Consider the following 17512-nt stretch of genomic DNA (forward strand, 5'->3'; position numbering starts at 1 on the left):
GGCTCCGGGTTTTGCCGATCACGGGACAGCCTGCTCTCCGATTGGCTGGCGGTGAGGTGGCGAATGGGCGGGGCCCCCGCTCCTGGTGCGCATGCGCGGCCGGGCTGCCTAGTCGCCGGGTTTTGGCGGCCGGAGCGGCAGATGGAACCGTTGGAGGGCGGCTTTATACAGGCCCCCGGCCCGCACACCACCCCCGGCCCGCACATCACCCCCACCCCCGGCCCGCACACCACCCCCACCCCCGGCCCGCGGTACCGCGCCTACAAGCGGCGGTGGCTCGTCTTGTTGGCCGCCTGCACCCTCAGCTGCTCCAATGCCATGGTATGTGTGGTCCCGGCACCGAGGGACTGGAGAGGGAAGGGGTCGGGGAAGGGGTCGGGGGGGAAGGGGAAGGGGTCGGGGGGGCGGAAGGGGTCGGTGGGGAAGGGGGAGGGGGGCGGAAGGGGTCGGTGGGGAAGGGGGAGGGGGGCGGAAGGGGTCGGTGGGGAAGGGGGAGGGGGGCGGAAGGGGTCGGTGGGGAAGGGGGAGGGGGGCGGAAGGGGTCGGTGGGGAAGGGGGCGGAAGGGGTCGGTGGGGAAGGGGTCGAGGGGGGGGTGAGGGGGGGAAGGGGGGAGAGGTCGGGGGGGAAGGGGTTGGGGAGAGGTCGGGGGTGAAGGGGGAGAGGTCGGGGGGTGAGGGGGGGAGAGGTTGGAGGGGGGGAGAGGTCGGGGGGGTGAAGGGGGAGAGGTCGGGGGGAAGGGGGGAGAGGTCGGGGGGGAAGGGGTTGAGGTCGGGGGGAAGGGGGGAGAGGTCGGGGGTGAAGGGGTCGGGGGGGTGAAGGGGGAGAGGTCGGGGGGTGAGGGGGGGAGAGGTTGGAGGGGGGGAGGGGTTGGAGGGAGGGGAAGGGGGGGGAGTGGTTGGAGGGGGGTGAAGGGGCAGGGGTTGGAGGGAGGGGAGGGGGTGAAGGGGTTGGAGGGAGGGGAGGGGGTGCAGGGGTTGGAGGGAGGGGGGGTGGGAGGGAGGGGAGGGGGTGAAGGGGCAGGGGTTGGAGGGAGGGGAGGGGAGGGGGGGTTGGAGGGAGGGGAGGGGGGGCAGGGGTTGGAGGGAGGGGAGGGGGGGTTGGAGGGAGGGGAGGGGGGGCAGGGGTTGGAGGGAGGGGAGGGGGGGTTGGAGGGAGGGGAGGGGGTGAAGGGGCGGGGGTTGGAGGGAGGGGAGGGGGTGAAGGGGCAGGGGTTGGAGGGAGGGGTGGGGGTGAAGAGGCAGGGGTTGGAGGGAGGGGTGGGGGTGAAGAGGCAGGGGAGGGAGGGGGTGGGGTGGCAGGGGTGGGAGGGGGTGAAGGGGCAGGGGTTGGAGGGAGGGGGTGAAGGGGCACGGGTTGGAGGGAGGGGGTGAAGGGGCACGGGTTGGAGGGAGGGGAGGGGGTGAAGGGGCACGGGTTGGAGGGAGGGGGTGAAGGGGCAGGGGTTGGAGGGAGGGGGTGAAGGGGCAGGGGTTGGAGGGAGGGGGTGAAGGGGCACGGGTTGGAGGGAGGGGGTGAAGGGGCAGGGGTTGGAGGGAGGGGAGGGGGTGAAGGGGCAGGGGTTGGAGGGGGGCAGGGGTTGGAGGGAGGGGGTGAAGGGGCACGGGTTGGAGGGAGGGGGTGAAGGGGCACGGGTTGGAGGGAGGGGAGGGGGTGAAGGGGCAGGGGTTGGAGGGAGGGGGTGAAGGGGCAGGGGTTGGAGGGAGGGGGTGAAGGGGCACGGGTTGGAGGGAGGGGAGGGGGTGAAGGGGCAGGGGTTGGAGGGAGGGGAGGGGGTGAAGGGGCAGGGGTTGGAGGGGGGCAGGGGTTGGAGGGAGGGGAGGGGGTGAAGGGGCAGAGGTTGGAGGGGAGGGGGTGAAGGGGCAGGGGTCGGTGGGGGGAGGAGGGGCAGGGGTCGGTGGGGGAGGGGGAGGAGTCGAAGGGGCAGGGGTCGGAGGGGGTGAAGGGGCAGGGGTCGGAAGGGGCACGGGGTGTAGGGGCAGGGGTTGGAGGGGGTGTAGGGGCAGGGGTTGGAGGGGGTGTAGGGGCAGGGGTTGGAGGGGGTGTAGGGGCAGGGGTTGGAGGGGGTGTAGGGGCAGGGGTTGGAGGGGGTGAAGGGGCAGGGGGTTGGAGGGGGTGAAGGGGCAGGGGGTGAAGGAGGGGGAGGGGCGGGAGTGGGTGAAGGGGGCGGGGGTGAAGAGGGGGAGGGGTGAAGGGGCGGGAGGGGGAGGGGGTGAAGGGGGAGGGAGTGATGGGGCAGGGGTTGGAGTAGGGCCAGGGGGCGGAGGGGTTGGAGTAGGGCCAGGGGGCGAAGGGGAAGGGGTTGGAGGGGCAGGAGTTGGAGGAGGTGAAGCGGGAAGGGGGTGAAGGGGCAGGAGTTGGAGTAGGGTCAAGGGGCATGGTTTGGAGAGGTGCATGGGTTGGATGGGCAGAGTTTAAAGTCATTGGTTAAAGAGGCATGGATTAAAAGGGCAGGTTTTAGAGTGGAATATGGTTTAAAGTGGCATGGGGTTGGGGATATGATTGTCTCTTTATGGCTTCTCATTATAAGGTTGGTTATTGTCTATCACAGAAAATATAATTTTGCAAAATGCCTATTGTGTTGCTTCTATGGAATGTCACTTCTTTTGATGACCCGCAGTAATGTGACTGCAAAACAGTGTTGATTCTTTTACCCTCCCCCTTACAAGTTGTGCTGACTGGCTGGAAGAATTTTAGGCTGCATCAGTTCCGTATTGAAGACCATTTTCTGTCGTAGACTTAGCATTGTTGACTTAAAAGAACTCTTTGTGTCCAGTGCATGCTATCATTTTGCTGTTGGTTCTGTCAGGAGGCTCCGTTAGTGACGAATTGAACCTGCCGTACATTTCCTCTAAGAGCTTTTGAGTGGCACAAAATCTTTTGATCGCGCTAACACTAGTGATAAAACACACTTACTTTAAAAGTTAAGTAAATTGTGCGTGGACATTTCAGTGTCATGTGACTGTCATTGCAGTGCAAACTTCAAAAATGCATTGCGAAACAGTTAGTAATTGCCAAGGCTAGTTGGTTGTAAAGTTCACAAAATTGCAATGACCTTAACAGAGAGTATGGAGAGTTGGCTTTGCTTTAAGAAATTTCAGAACAGTTCTGAAAAGAAGTGGAAATAAAATAAGTAATGTCTCTCATTGCAGTACAACACACCTCCTGCATTTGGTGTTTGTATTGAATGGGCGTTGTTTGGTAGACATGCGTAGGACATGTCTCTGCTCGCCAGAGTGGTTAGAAAAATCGATACCAGCTGTTTCATCCTGCTGTGTTTTAAAATATCTGCTGCTCAGATATGATGGGGATAAAACTCGCCCAGTGAGCATGTTTAGTTGCCAAAACTGAGCATACTGGCCCTGCAGAGCTACGGAGGAAGTGTTCTAGTTTTGCTGAGGTGTAGTTTAGGGTAAATTGAATTCTAATTTTAAATTCTTGATTAGTGATGTGTTACCAGTGTGTCGTCATATTAATTCTTTTTGGAATTATTTGGATCTGGTGCTATTTGGTGACTTATTTCCTGTGGTAGAGATGGTTTGCACTGGTGATATTTTCATCTTGCTGCTTGTCTGTTGGGTTCGAGTAGACTTTGGCTCCTTGTTTTTCTGTCTCCGCACCTGTTTGGGATGACTGGATTTCTGCCCTGGTATATTTTAGCCAAGTGATTGGTTATTGATGCTCATTCAAGAGATGAACCATTCTATTTATAACTGAGCGAAGGTTATTGAGGCCAATAGATTTGCTTTTGCACCAGTTCTGACCTTTGTTTTGGAGATCCGTAGGTTGCATGTTTGCAGTTCTTGTGCTGACAGACTGAATGCTTACTGCTTTCTCTCATTGTGGTCACCTTGTATTGCATGTCCTTTTGATGTCATTTATCTTCTGTCACGGGTATTTGTTGGTTCTAGATTTTGGGGAATTTTATAAACTTTCAGCATCTTGTTTCAGTTTAGAGATTGTTCCTTTTTTTAAAAAAAAAAAGCTTTCCTTTGTGGAAATGGCAAGTGCAAAACCCGAAGGAGATTTGCCCCAGTTTCGTCTCAAACGAAGAATAGGAAATGGAATGAAAAGCATGCTTGATGGTATTTCTAAATATGTGGCAGGGGGATAGAGAACTGAACAAGTTGAGTCATTTGAGGAATGCATTTATCAGTTGATCAGTAATTAAACATCATCCAAAATCTAGAGCATCTATTGAAAACAGTGGAAAATTCAAAGGACTGATGAAAAGGGGAGTGAGGAAGAATGAAAGGGGAAGAAGGGTTATGTAATGCTAGTAACATAAACCACATTCGTGGCTTTATTTAATCTTGTGTTAGAATTTGCTCTGTCAGGTGTCCCATCAAAGTTAATCATAACATCTCGGGGTCATTGTCCAGTTAGGATATGCTAATATTGGAGATTAGTCAGGACAATGGGGGAGTACATATAATTACATCGGATATACGGCACAGAAACAGGCCATTCGGCCCAACCAGTCCATGCCAGCGTTTCTGCTCCACACGAGCCTCCTCCCGTCTTTCCTCATCTAAATCTATCAGCGTAACCCTCTATTCCCTTCTCCCTCATGAGCTTGTCTAGCCTCCCCTTAAATGCATCGATACTATTCACCTCAACCACTCCCTGTGGTAGCGAGTTCCCCATTCTCACCACTCTTAAGGTAAAGAGGTTTCTTCTGAATTCCCTGTTGAATTTCTTGGTGACTATCTTATATTGATGGCCTCTAGTTTTGCTCTTCCCCACAAGTGGAAACATCCTCTCTCTGTATCCACTCTATGAAAACCTTTCATAATTTTAAAGACCTCTGTTAGGTCGACCCTCAGCCTTTTTTCAAGAGAAAAGAGACCCAGCCTGTTCATCCTTTCCTGATATGTATACCCTCGCATTTCTGGTATCATCCTTATAAATCTTCTCTGCACCCTCTCCAGTGCCTCTATCCTTTTTATAATATGGCGACCAGAACTGTACGCAGTTCTCTAAGTGTGGTCTAACCAAGGTTCGATACAGGTTTAGCATAACTTCTCTACTTTACAATTCTATCCCTCTAGAAATAAACCCTAGTGCTTGGTTTGCCTTTTTTATGGCCTTGCTAACCTGTGTCGCAACTTTTAGTGATTTATGTATTTGTCCGAAATCCCTTTGTTCCTCCACCCCACCTAGACTCGCACCCTCCAAGTAATGTGACCTCCCTATTCTTCCCACCAAAATGTAATAACTCACATTTATCTGTGTTGAACTTCATTTGCTAATTATTTGCCCATTCTGCAAGTTTATTAATGTCCTCCTGTAACTTGTTGCAGTCCTCCTCAGTATTGACTATCCCCCCCAAATTTGGTGTCATCTGCAAATTTAGAAATTGTGTTTTTGATTCCAAAGTCTAAATTGTTAATGTAAATTATGAACAGCAGTGGTCCCAGCACTGATCCTTGTGGAACACCACTACCCACCTTCTGCCCCTGTGAATAGCTACCCTTTACTCCCACTCTCTGCTTTCTGTCCTGAAGCCAGCCAGCAATCCATTCTGCTACTTGTCCCCTGACTCCGCATTCTCTGACCTTGTTCACCAGTCTATTATTGGGCACCTTATAGAAGGCCTTTCAAAAATCCAGATAAATTACATCTACTGTATTACTGTTGTCCACTCTCTCTGTTACCTCTTCAAAACATTCAATGAGGTTGGTCAAGCAAGACTTTCTCTCTTGAAATCCATGCTGACTATTCATTACTATGTTTTTGGTTTCTAGTTCTTTTATTTTCTCCTTTAGTAGTGATTCCATTATTTCTCCTACCACCTATATTAAGCTGACTGGTCTATAATTCCCTGGACATGTTCTATCCCCTTTCTTAAATATAGATATTAAGTTAGCTATCTGCCAGTCCTCTGGCACTACACCTTTTTCTAATGAATTATTAAATATGTGTAGTAATGCCTCGGCTATCTCTTTCCTAGATTCTTTTAAAATGTGTGGATGCAATCCATGGGCTTTATCCTCTTTGAGTTTGATTAATTTATTTAATGTATCCCCTCTTTATTTTAAATGCACTAATCTCATGATCCAATGTCATGTCCACCTGTTCGATCTCCCTGGTAAATACTAAAGCAAAATAATTAGTTCGTGGGGTTCCACAGGGCTCAGTACTGGGTCCTTTGCTTTTTGTGGTATATAGCAATGATTTGGACTTGAATGTATAGGAAGTACGATTAAGAAGTTTGCAGATGATACAAAAGTTGGCCGTGTGGTTGATACTGAAGAAGGCGGCTGCAGACTGCAGGAAGATATCAATGGACTAGTCAGGTGGGCAGAACAGTGGCAAATGGAATTCAATCTGGAGAAATGTGAGGTAATGCATTTGGGAGGGCTAACAAGACAAGGGAATACACATTAAATGGTAGGACACTGAGTAGTGTAGAGGAACAAAGGGACCTTGGAGTGCATGTCCACAGATCCCTGAAGGTAGCGGGCCAGGTAGATAAGGTGGTTAAGAAGGCACACGGGATACTTGCCTTTATTAGCCGAGGCATAGAATATAAGAGCAGGGAGGTTATGCTTGAACTGTATAAAACACTAGTTAGGCCGCAGCTAGAATACTGTGTGCAGTTCTGGTCACCACATTACAGGAAAGATGTGATTGCACTAGAGAGGGTGCAGAGGAGATTTATGAGGATGTTGCGAGGGCTGGGGAATTTTAGCTATGAGGAAAGATTGGATAGGCTGGGGTTGTTTTGTTTGGAACAGAGGAGGCTGAGGGGAGATTTGATTGAGGTGTATAAAATTATGAGGGGCCTAGATAGAGTGAATAGGAAGGACCTATTTCCCTTAGCAGTGAGGTCAATAACCAGGGGGCAGAGATTTAAAGTCATTGGTAGAAGTTTAGAGGGGAGTTGAGGAGAAATTATTTCACCCAGAGGGTGGTGAGGGTCTGGAACTCACTGCCTGAAAGGGTGGGAGAGGCAGAGATCCTCATCACATTAAAAAAAAGTACTTGGATGTGCACTTGAAGTGCCGTAACCTGCAGGGCTACGGACCAAGAGCTGGAAAGTGGGATTAGGCTGGGATCGCTCTTAGTCGGCCGGCACGGACACGATGGGCCGAATGGCCTCCTTCTGTGCTGTAAATTTCTATGACTTCTTTGATAATATTTCTGCCATCTCTCTATCGTTACCTGTGGTATTATCCTGTCTATCCCTTAATGGCCAATTCCCATCCCAACCTTTTTTTTATTGCTGTGTCTGTAAAATATTTTACTATTTTGTTTTATGTTCCTTGATAATTTAATTTCATAGTTCCTCTTTGCCTTCCTAATTGTTTTTTTGACTTCTTTCCTAATCTCTTCATATTCTCCCTTCTCATGCACTCCCCTGCTGTCTATGTACTTAATGTAGGCCCCTTTCCTTACCCTCCCTTATGGCTTTATTCGTCCATGGAGTCTCATCAGTGTTTAGTTTGTTCTTTCCTTTTAGCGGAATATATTTTTCCTGCACTCTGAACACCATTTTAAATGTTTCCCATTGCTGTTCTACATCGTTGTTTGCCTAAATTGTTGCCCATTTTGTTTTCCCAAGTTCTATTCTCAGCCCCTCAAAATCAGCTTTTCTTCAATCTGTTACCCTGGTTTTCGTCGGAAGTAGTAGGAAGCAGCAGGACAGGTCGGCAACAGCCCATGTGAGGTGTTAATAGCAGATTGGCCAGAAGAATGGAGGCACCGAAGCCAACACATCAGCAACTATGAGCAAGGTCACATTAACTATCTGAGATTGTCCAGGTCATCTCCTGTTCCTTTGTAAATTCAGACAGGAAACATCAGGTTAAATTGATTAGTAGTTAAACCATCAAGATGGCCATTATGTCGAGACTGGAAGTTTGGGGAGAAGGAACCCTGCTTCAATATACATTCTGGGCAAAGTCTCACACAACCCACGCTACCTCTGCTACTATCCTGCTCACTATTTACTACATTGCCAAGTTTTATATCATCCGTAAACTTCAAAATTGTACTCCTTATACCCAAGCCCAGATCATTTATATATATAACAAGTAAAGCAATGGTCCAAATACTGACCCCAGGGGGACCCCGCTCCGTCCCCCAACATCCATTCACCACTACTCTCTGCCTCCTATCCTGTAGCCAATTATGTACCTGTTACCACCGTCCCTTTTATTTCTATTTTTGAAATAAGTCTGTTCTGAGGTACTTCATCAAAGGCCTTTTGAAAGTCCATAGGGGATAATATATATATTACTACACTACCTTCATCAACCCTCTCTGTTACTTCATCAAAGCACCCAATCAGGTTAGTCAGACACTATTTGCCTTTAATGTGCTGGCTGTCCCTTATTAATCCATCTGAACCACCGGAGCAGATTTAACGTCTCATCCCAAAAACAAATAGACTGGATATTGTTGGTGGAAGGAAAACACTTGATGAACCAGTTGACTTCTTCTGTCAAGTTTTCTTCTTATACCAGACATTAGCAATAACTTTGTTTCCAACATTTGTTGGGAGGTGGTGAGAAACTAAAGCTGGAGTTAACGTGCACTCAGTGCAAACATAAACCCGTACCAGACTCCTGCCTCACTCCTTTAGTACCTGCAATTATCTCTTAAGGTTACACCACCACATTTTCATTGACGTGCACCGAGAACCACTTTCCATGGGAGCTAAAACGCTTGTAGAACTGCGGTCTAATTTAAGATTTAAAAAGTGCTTCCCTCCCCCTCCTGGCTTGGTATTGTTCAGCTTTAATCAGGCACTCATTCACATCAACATTTCCAGTTCAGGGCCGTCTTCTTGGGTTACACATCCACAGCTCACCTTTATCTGCATTACACCGCATGAATTGAAATGTGAATTTTTTTTTAAAGTTTGCCTGAAGAGGTTCACCGAGACATTCACTGTCTAGAGATCGGGATAATTAAAAAAAAAAGTTAACCTAAAAATAAATACATTCCAAAAATAAGATAATAAAAATATGTGTATTCACTTTCCTGCTCGCCTCGCATGTTGAAGTCTCGGAGTGGTTTGGTGAAACGACTTCTATGGATTTATTTGAGTGGTCCTGGTATAAATTTTTAATGGCCCATATTCAACCAGTTAATGGCGCGGGCACAAACATTCACAAATGAACGGTCTGCTCATTTAATGAACAGACTACCTAAAAACAGTTAACAAATAGAGGTCCGCTATAAATTATTAACCGTCTAGCTAGAAATATTTTTGAAATTGAAGCTTTTTTTTAAAAAAAACAAAGAATAAAAAAGTTGTGCATTGATTTGAGTTTAGTATCAGTGTAAGTCCTGGTGTAATGTCAACCCAAGACATCCCCATCATAACTCTACAAATAGACCAGAACCAAGGAGATTGAAACATTCTTCTCATAACCACAGCAAATGGGCAATGCAAGAGGAACAAACCCCAAAATACAACACCTGTCGCCCTGGTTACTGCGGAAGCCTTTACCTCAACTTTCTCCGATCAGTAACCGGTTCCCGCGCTATCTTGTTCCAAAGTACGGCCGCTGCTCAGACCCCGAAAACCGACTACACGCATCTCCGCGGATAAAGTACTGACAGAATCCCAAGACAACGCTCGTCAGGTTCCAGGATTCAGTATTTTAGCAAACTCCGTTCCATTTTGGACTGGCTCTGCGAGGTCACAAACTACTCTCCCTGTGAGGATTCCCGGGCCATTCTCTTGTTGCTATGACTTTTTCCTCGCTCGTTGGGTTTTGGGCTGCCCGCATCAGCCCTCTGCGCAACCTGTGAATTTAAGTGCGCAGGACCTTGCAGATCGCTGCAGGGAACATTGGGAGGGAGTTCCAGGATTTTAACCCAGCAATGATGAAGAAACGGCAATATATTTCCAAGTCAGGATGGTGTGTGACAGAGTTTGGCTGAGATTTCATTTTTTCTGACTTAACCAATAAAACATATAAATTTGGAGTCGGGTGATTTTAGACTTAAAAACCCCACAGTAATAAACTGAATGACAGAAATCCAAAGGTTGGGTTGGTTTTACAGTTTGTTCAAGTGCTGTGAATTATTCCACCGGTTCCTGTTCGCTTTCTGTGCAGGCGAATAAATCACTTCACCCCCGCCCCCAAATACCAATGCTACCAGACAGTTACTACAAAATGTTCAGATTAAACTTCAATTTAAAAGTTCAACAATTGAAAGTCCAGAGAAAATAATGGTTTAAAATGGCCAAAAAATTGCAGAGAGGGAAGGTCTCAATATAGATCGTGCTCATAATAAGTCGACACAGGCCCGAAGGGGGGACTACTGTGCTCTATGATTCAATATCCAAGAAAATGAAGCATCGCAGATGTTGGAAATCTGAAACAAAAAGGGAAAATATTGGCAAACACTGAGCAGGTCAGGAAAGGGAAAGAGTTAATGGTTCAGGTGTAACCCTTCAGCTGACAGGTTCGCTTTTTCCTTTCTCTACAGATGCTGCCTGACCTCAGTGTTTCAGCATTTTCTGCTTTTGTTTCAGTCCTCGGCATCTGTTCTGCAATTTTGTACATTTACGGAGATGATAGTCAGATATTGACTGTAGTTCTAGATGATTGCTCGAGGGCTACAAATGTTAGACGGTTACAAACATTGCAAAGCTCCAAGCGATTTCTGTCACGTAATGAGCCTTGAGTTCCCGTGAAGCCTGAAAATTACCGGTACCAATCGTGTTAATTTTCAAACTAAAAGTGTCCATGTTTCTTCTCCCGAACCCCAGCATCTGCTGAACATTTATACAGGTTAATGCTACTGGGATATCGCCCTTGTTCTGGACATCTAACCTCAGTGTAGCAGTTTTTCCATTTCTCTAATTTTCCAGCTACAAGGCACCTTGCAAGGTCCAGCACATCGCTAAAATTGCTTTTGAATTTTACAGTGCTTATAATGGTCTGTAACTTTTGTATCCCTCAGTCAATAAACATTATTAACCTCCCAGAAATACGAGAAAACCAAGGGTGTGGCAAGAATGAGGAACTTAAAGAAATTATTATGTTAAAAAAAACAGTACTAGCAAAATTAATGGGACTAAAAGTCGATAAGTCCCAAGGACCAGATGACCTACATCCTAGGGTTTTGAAAGAGATGGCCATTGGAATAGTGGATGCATTGGTTGTCATCTTCCAAATTTCTATAGATTCTGGAACGGTTCCTGCAGATTGGAGGATAGCAAATGTAACCCCGCTATTTAAGAAAGGAGGGAGAGAGAAAACGGGGAACTACACACCTGTTAGCCTCACATCAGTAGTTGGGAAAATGCTGGAATCTATTACAGGAAACTTTGTGCTATCCGGCACCGACAGGACCGCGCCATTGCCGTCCCATCAAAACTGCCGGACAAACCAGCGCTAATGTTGAAACATACGGAGATTTTGAGCTCTGTATCTGGCAACAAACCTTGTGCTTCTAAACAGTTGGCCGTACCTTGCAAGCGTCTCTGTAGCTTAGCAACAGCTTCAGCGAGACCTTGCAGAGCCTGACTGGTGGGGGGAAAAAAAGCAACGAAAAGAAAAAAAACCTAACAAAATGGCTCCTGATTTTTGCCGGTGGCTCGGGCATTCCAGACAGTTAACCTCCGGATAAACCAAAGTTTCCTGTATAAAGGATGCAATAACTGGGCACTTAGAAACTAATAGTAAGATTGGGCAGAGTCGACATGGATTTATGAAAGGGAAATCCTGTTTAACAAACCTATTGGAGTTCTTTGAGGATGTAACTAGTGGAGTAGACAAAAGGGGAACCGGTAGATGTGTATTTGGATTTTCAGAAGGCCTTCGATAAGGACCCACACAAGAGGTTGGTGAACAAAATGAGGGCACGTGGAATTGGGGGTAATATACTAGCATGGATTGAGAATTGGTTAACTGACAGAAAACAAAGAGTAGGGATAAACGGGTCTTTTTCAGGATGGCAGGCTGTGACTAGTGGGGTACCGCAAGGATAGGTGCTTGGGCCCCAGCTATTCAATGATTTGGATGAGGGGACTAAATAACATTTCCAAATTTGCTGATGATACAAAGCTAGGTGGCAGTGTCAGTTGTGAAGAGGCTTCAAGGGGATCTCGACAGGCTGTGAGTGGGCGAGAACATGGCAGATGGAATATAATGTGGATAAATGTGAAGTTACCCACTTTGGTAGAAAAAAACAAATGCAGAGTATTTCCTAAATGGTGAAAGATTGGGGAATGCAGATGCTGAAAGGGACCTGGGTGTCCTTGTACATGAGTCACTGAAAGTGAATGTGCAGGTGCAGCAAGCCATTAAGAAGGCAAATGGTATGTTGGCCTTCATTACAACAGGATTTGTGTACTGGAGTAAAGAAGTCTTAGTCCAATTATATAGGGCCTTGGTGAGACCACACCTGGAGTACTGTGTACAATTTTGGTCTCCTTACCTAAGGAAGGATATACTTGCCATAGAGGGAGTGCAACGAAGGTTCACGAGATTGATTCCTGGGATGGCGGGACTGTCGTATGAGAAGAGATTGAGTAAACTCAGCCTGTATTCTCTTGAATTCAGAAGAATGAGAGGGGATCTCATTGAAGCATACAAAATTATTACAGGATTTGATAGGGTGGATGCTGGGAGAATGTTTCCCTTGGCTGGGGATTCTAGAACCAGGGGCCACAGCCTCAGGATAAAGGAGATGAGAAGAAATTTCTTCACTCAGAGGGTGATGAATCTTTGGAATTCTCTACCCCAGAGGGCTGTGGAGGCTCAGTCATTGGGTATATTCAAAACAGAAGTCGATAGATTTCTGACTAGTAAGGGCATCAAGGGATATGGCGATAGGGCCGGTGAATGGAGTTGAGGCAGAAGATCAGCCATGATCTCATTGAATGGCAGAGCAGGCTCGAGGGGCCGAATAGTCGACTCCTGCTCCTATCTCTTATGTTCTTGACTGCTGTCAGTCTGTGACCAATATAATGCCTTTACATAAGAACATAAGAAGTAGGAGCAGGAGTAGGCCATACGGCCCCTCGGGCCTGCTCCGCCATTCAATAGGATCATGGCTGATCTGAATCTAGACTCACGTCCACATCCCTGCCCTCTTCCCGTAACCCCTAATTCCCTTATCTGCTAGGAAACTGTCTATCTCTATTTTAAATTTATTTAATGTTGCAGCTTCCACAGCTCTCTGGGGTAGCAAATTCCATAGATTTACTACCCTCTGAGTGAAGAAGTTTCTCCTCATCTCAGTTTTGAAAGGGCAGCCCCTTATTCTAAGATTATGCCCCCCAGTTCTAGTCTCACCCATCAGTGGAAACATCCTCCCCGCATCCACCCGATCAAGCCCCCTCACAATCTTATATGTTTCGATAAGATCGCCTCTCATTCTTCTGAACTCCAATGAGTAGAGTCCCAACCTACTCAACCTTTCCTCATACGTCAACCCCCTCATCTCCGGAATCAACCGAGTGAACCTTCTCTGAACCGCCTCGAGAGCAAGTATATCTTTTCTTAAATATGGAAACCAAAACTGCACGCAGTATTCCAGGTGTGGCCTCACCAATACCCTGTATAACTGCAGCAAGACTTCCCTGTTTTTATACTCCATCCCCCTCGCAATAAAAGCCAAGATTCCATTGGCCTTCCTGATCACCTGCTGCACCTGCATACTAACTTTTTGTGTTTCATGCACCAGGACCCCCAGATCCCTTTGTACTGTAGCACTTTGCAGTTTCTCTCCATTTAGATAATAACTTGCTCTTTGATTTTTTTCTGCCAAAGTGCATAACCTCTCACTTTCCAACATTATATTGCATCTGCCAAATCTCTGCCCACTCACTTAGCCTGTCTATGTCCTTTTGCAGGTTTTTTATGCCCTCGCTCACTGCTTTCCCTCCCATCTTTGTATCGTCAGCAAACTTGGATATGTTGCACTCGGTCCCTTCCTCCAAATCGTTAATATAGATTGTAAAGAGTTGGGGTCCCAGCACTGACTCCTGCGGAACACCACTAGTTACTGGTTGCCAGCCTGAGAATGAACCATTTATCCCAACTCTTTGTTTTCTGTTAGATAGCCAATCTTCCACCCATGCCAGTATATTACCCCCAATCCTGTGATTTCTTATCTTGATCAGTAATCTTTTGTGTGGAACCTTGTCAAATGCCTTTTGGAAGTCCAAATACACTACATCCACTGGTTCCCCTTTATCCACCCTGTTTGTTACGTCCTCAAAGAATTCGAGCAAATTTGTCAAATATGACTTCCCCTTCATAAAACCACGCTGACTCTGTCCTATTAAATTATGTTTATCCAAATGCTCTGTTACTGTTTCCTTAATAATGGACTCCAACATTTTGCCAACCACAGATGTTAGGCTAACTGGTCTATAGTTTCCAGCTTTTTGTCTACTTCCCTTCTTAATTAAGGGCGTTACATTAGCAGTTTTCCAGTCTGCCGGGACCTTTCCTGAGTCCAGGGAGTTCTGGAAAATAATCACCAATGCATCCACAATCCCTACCGCCACTTCTCTCAAGACCCTAGGATGTAGGCCATCAGGTCCGGGGGATTTATCCGCCTTAAGTCCCATTATTTTAACGAGTACCATCTCCTTAGTGATTTTAATCGTGTTGAGCTCCTTCCCCCCCCCCCCCCCTCCCAATTGCCCCCTGTTTGTCCAGTGTTGGGATATTTTTAGTGTCCTCTACTGTAAAGACTGATACAAAATATTTGTTCAGCGTCTTTGCCATCTCCATGTTCCCCACCACTAGTTTCCCGGTCCCATCCTCTAAGGGACCAACGTTCACTTTAGCCACCCTTTTTCTTTTTATATAGCTGTAGAAACTTTTGCTATCTGTTTTTATATTTTTTGCTAGTTTACTTTCATAATCTATCTTCCCTTTCTTAATTAATCTTTGTTATTGTTTGCTGGCTTTTAAATGCTTCCCAATCTTCTATCCTCCCACTAGATTTGGCTACTTTATATGCCCTTGTTTTCAGTCGGATACTATCCTTTATTACTTTACTAAGCCACGGATGGTTGTCTTTTCTTTTACTCCCCTTTTTTCTCAGTGGAATATATTTATCTTGAAAGATGTGAAATATCTCCTTGAATGTAGACCACTGCTCTTGTACCGTCTTACACTTTAATCTGTTTTCCCAGTCCACTTTAGTCAATTCTACTCTCATACCTTCATAGTCTCCTTTATTTAAGCTTAGTACGCTGGTTTGAGATCCAACTCTCTCATCCTCAAACTGAATTTGGAATTCAACCATATTATGGTCACTCATTCCAAGGGGCTCCTTTACTAGGACATTTTTTATTAATCCTGTCTCATTACACAGGACCAGATCTAAGATTGCCTGCCCCCTGGTTGGTTCAGTTACATACTGCTCAAGGAACCCGTCCCTAATACACTCTATGAACTCTTCCTCAAGGCTGCCATGCCCAATTTGATTAGTCCAGTCAATATGAAAGTTAAAATCCCCCATGATTATAGCTGTTCCCTTATTACAAGCCCCAACTATTTCCTGATTTATACTCCGACCAACAGAGTTGCAACTGTTAGGAGGCCTATAGACTACGCCCACTCGTGACTTTTTCCCCTTATTATTCCTTATCTCCACCCAAACTATTTCACTATCCTGATCCTTTGACCCAATATAATTTCTGACTATTGCAGTGATTCCATCCTTGATTAACATAGCAACCCCACCTCCCTTTCCTTCCTGTCTGTCCTTCCTAATTGTCAAATACCCTTGTGTTTAGTTCCCAGTCATGATTATCTTGCAGCCATGTTTCCGTAATGGCCACCGGATCATACCCATGTGTAGTTATTTGTACCGTCAACTCGTCAATTTTGTTACGAATGCTGCGTGCATTCAGATAAAGAACTTTCAAATATGTTTTCTGACAATTTATTCCTGCTTTTACCCCTTTACTACTTTACCTTTATCATTATACATTCTGTCCCTTCCTGACATGCTCTGGTTTTTAATTGCTGATTCGTGGGCAGTTTCTAATCTAACTCGTCAGCAAATTGTATTCTATTGTTTTGTAATTCTCTGACAATGTTTTGTAATACTATAGTTTTCACTCATTAATTTTATGAGATGTCCTTTGCACTTTTGTTTAGTAAAAGTGTGTGTAACTATTTCTGTTCATTTCAGTGCTGGCTGACGTTTGCACCAGTTGCAGATCAGACCGCCCAGTATTTCCACATTTCCATGGCTCAGGTTAATTGGTTATCGATGGTTTACCTTGTCGTTGGTGTTCCCTTTGGCTTTGGGACAACGTGGATACTGGACACGCTTGGACTTAAAACTTCTGTAAGTTTTGTTTTAAATAATCTCCAGGTCTCCTCGTGCATTTTTGACACGTCCCAGAGCGCTGCAACGTCGGCAGCTGATCTCTTCGGTTAACTAGGTGACTAACATCCTAATTAATCATGGCCTACATCACTTCCCCCCCCCCCCCCCAGGGCTTATCCTGCTAAGTCCTCGTGGGTTGTTTTGTTTTGCTGTTTGGGGCATGTATTGAAATGTGCTTATAAAGCTTGCTGCTTTGGAGCATGCCTCGGCGGATTGTGCATTCTCTCCGACTGCCACAGGTCACAGCTTTAAGGTTTGGAGCTTTGGAGCACTGAATGAAACATGCAATCAGACCTGGCATGGTTCATACAGACGTATGGTGAATCAATCTGCTCCTCCACTCCCTACCCTCCACCATTCATGCCATAATCCCCAATAAAACACACGGGCTCGATTTCACCCTCCTCCCTGAGGGGCAGGAAAGGCTCGGACGAGGAATTAAAATCCTGAAGTTCAAAATCCTGCCTCATTCCTGGCCGCTGTAATAGTAACGGCAGCGGTGAGGTGATTGATTTATTTTGATGGTGTATGTTGAGGAGGTTGGATACTGGATCTCTGCTTCTCTTTGAATCGTGCCATGGGATCTTTTGAGTCCACCTGAACAGCCAGACCCTTGGTTTAAGGCCCCTCTTAAAATTGGGACTTGTGACGATGCAGCACTCCCTCAGTATTACACTGCCGTGTCAGCTTGGATTACATACTCAGCCCCTGGAATGGGGCTGGAACCCACAGCCTGCTGACTGGGTGAGTGCTACCAATAACCCAAAAGCATGAAGATAATGCCCACTTAATCTTTACAGTACATTTTTCCCAACACAATATTCAGTCCAAATATGGGCTGTCTGTTTTAAAAAATGGGCTTGTGCCTATACGTATATTAAATTTGTTAGTGCAGCGTTTGAATGTGCTTCGTAAAATAAATGAATTATATTGGCCTTTACATGCATTTGTTACATAGTTCCTGAATACTACTGATGTAATGAAGCTTCTTCTATTAATTCTAAGCTAGTTTATTTTGAAAGACCCACCGTGACTGTGGATTATTACAGGTTGTAAAGTCAGCTGTCTTTTTTTTAAATAAATGAAATATAATTTGAACAGGTGTGGATTTTAAGCTGCTAGTCCACCCAAAATTGTAGTGTTCCACTGCATGTAGACATAGAAACACTAACCGACCTTGCA

At 46.3% G+C, this 17512-nt stretch overlaps 1 protein-coding gene across 2 annotated transcripts in view; it reads left to right on the top strand.

Annotated features, from left to right (window-relative positions):
• Positions 1-204: 204 nt before the first annotated feature.
• The window catches only part of slc49a3 (solute carrier family 49 member 3), a 45689-nt gene continuing 28381 nt past the window's right edge, over positions 205-17512 (top strand). The window contains exons 1-2 of one of the 2 annotated variants that reach the window (XM_086005617.1): positions 205-321; positions 16130-16288. In XM_086005617.1, coding sequence (XP_085861743.1) covers positions 319-321; positions 16130-16288 — 162 coding nt within the window. In that variant the 5' untranslated portion in view covers positions 205-318. Of the gene's footprint in view, positions 322-6626; positions 7738-16129; positions 16289-17512 lie in introns of those variants that run through there. The other variant, XM_086005625.1, reaches the window with a different exon arrangement.

The sequence above is a fragment of the Somniosus microcephalus genome, chromosome 2 (genome assembly GCF_052327205.1).
Source record: "Somniosus microcephalus isolate GS21.2 chromosome 2, FLI_Smic_1.0, whole genome shotgun sequence".
NCBI lineage: Eukaryota > Metazoa > Chordata > Chondrichthyes > Squaliformes > Somniosidae > Somniosus > Somniosus microcephalus.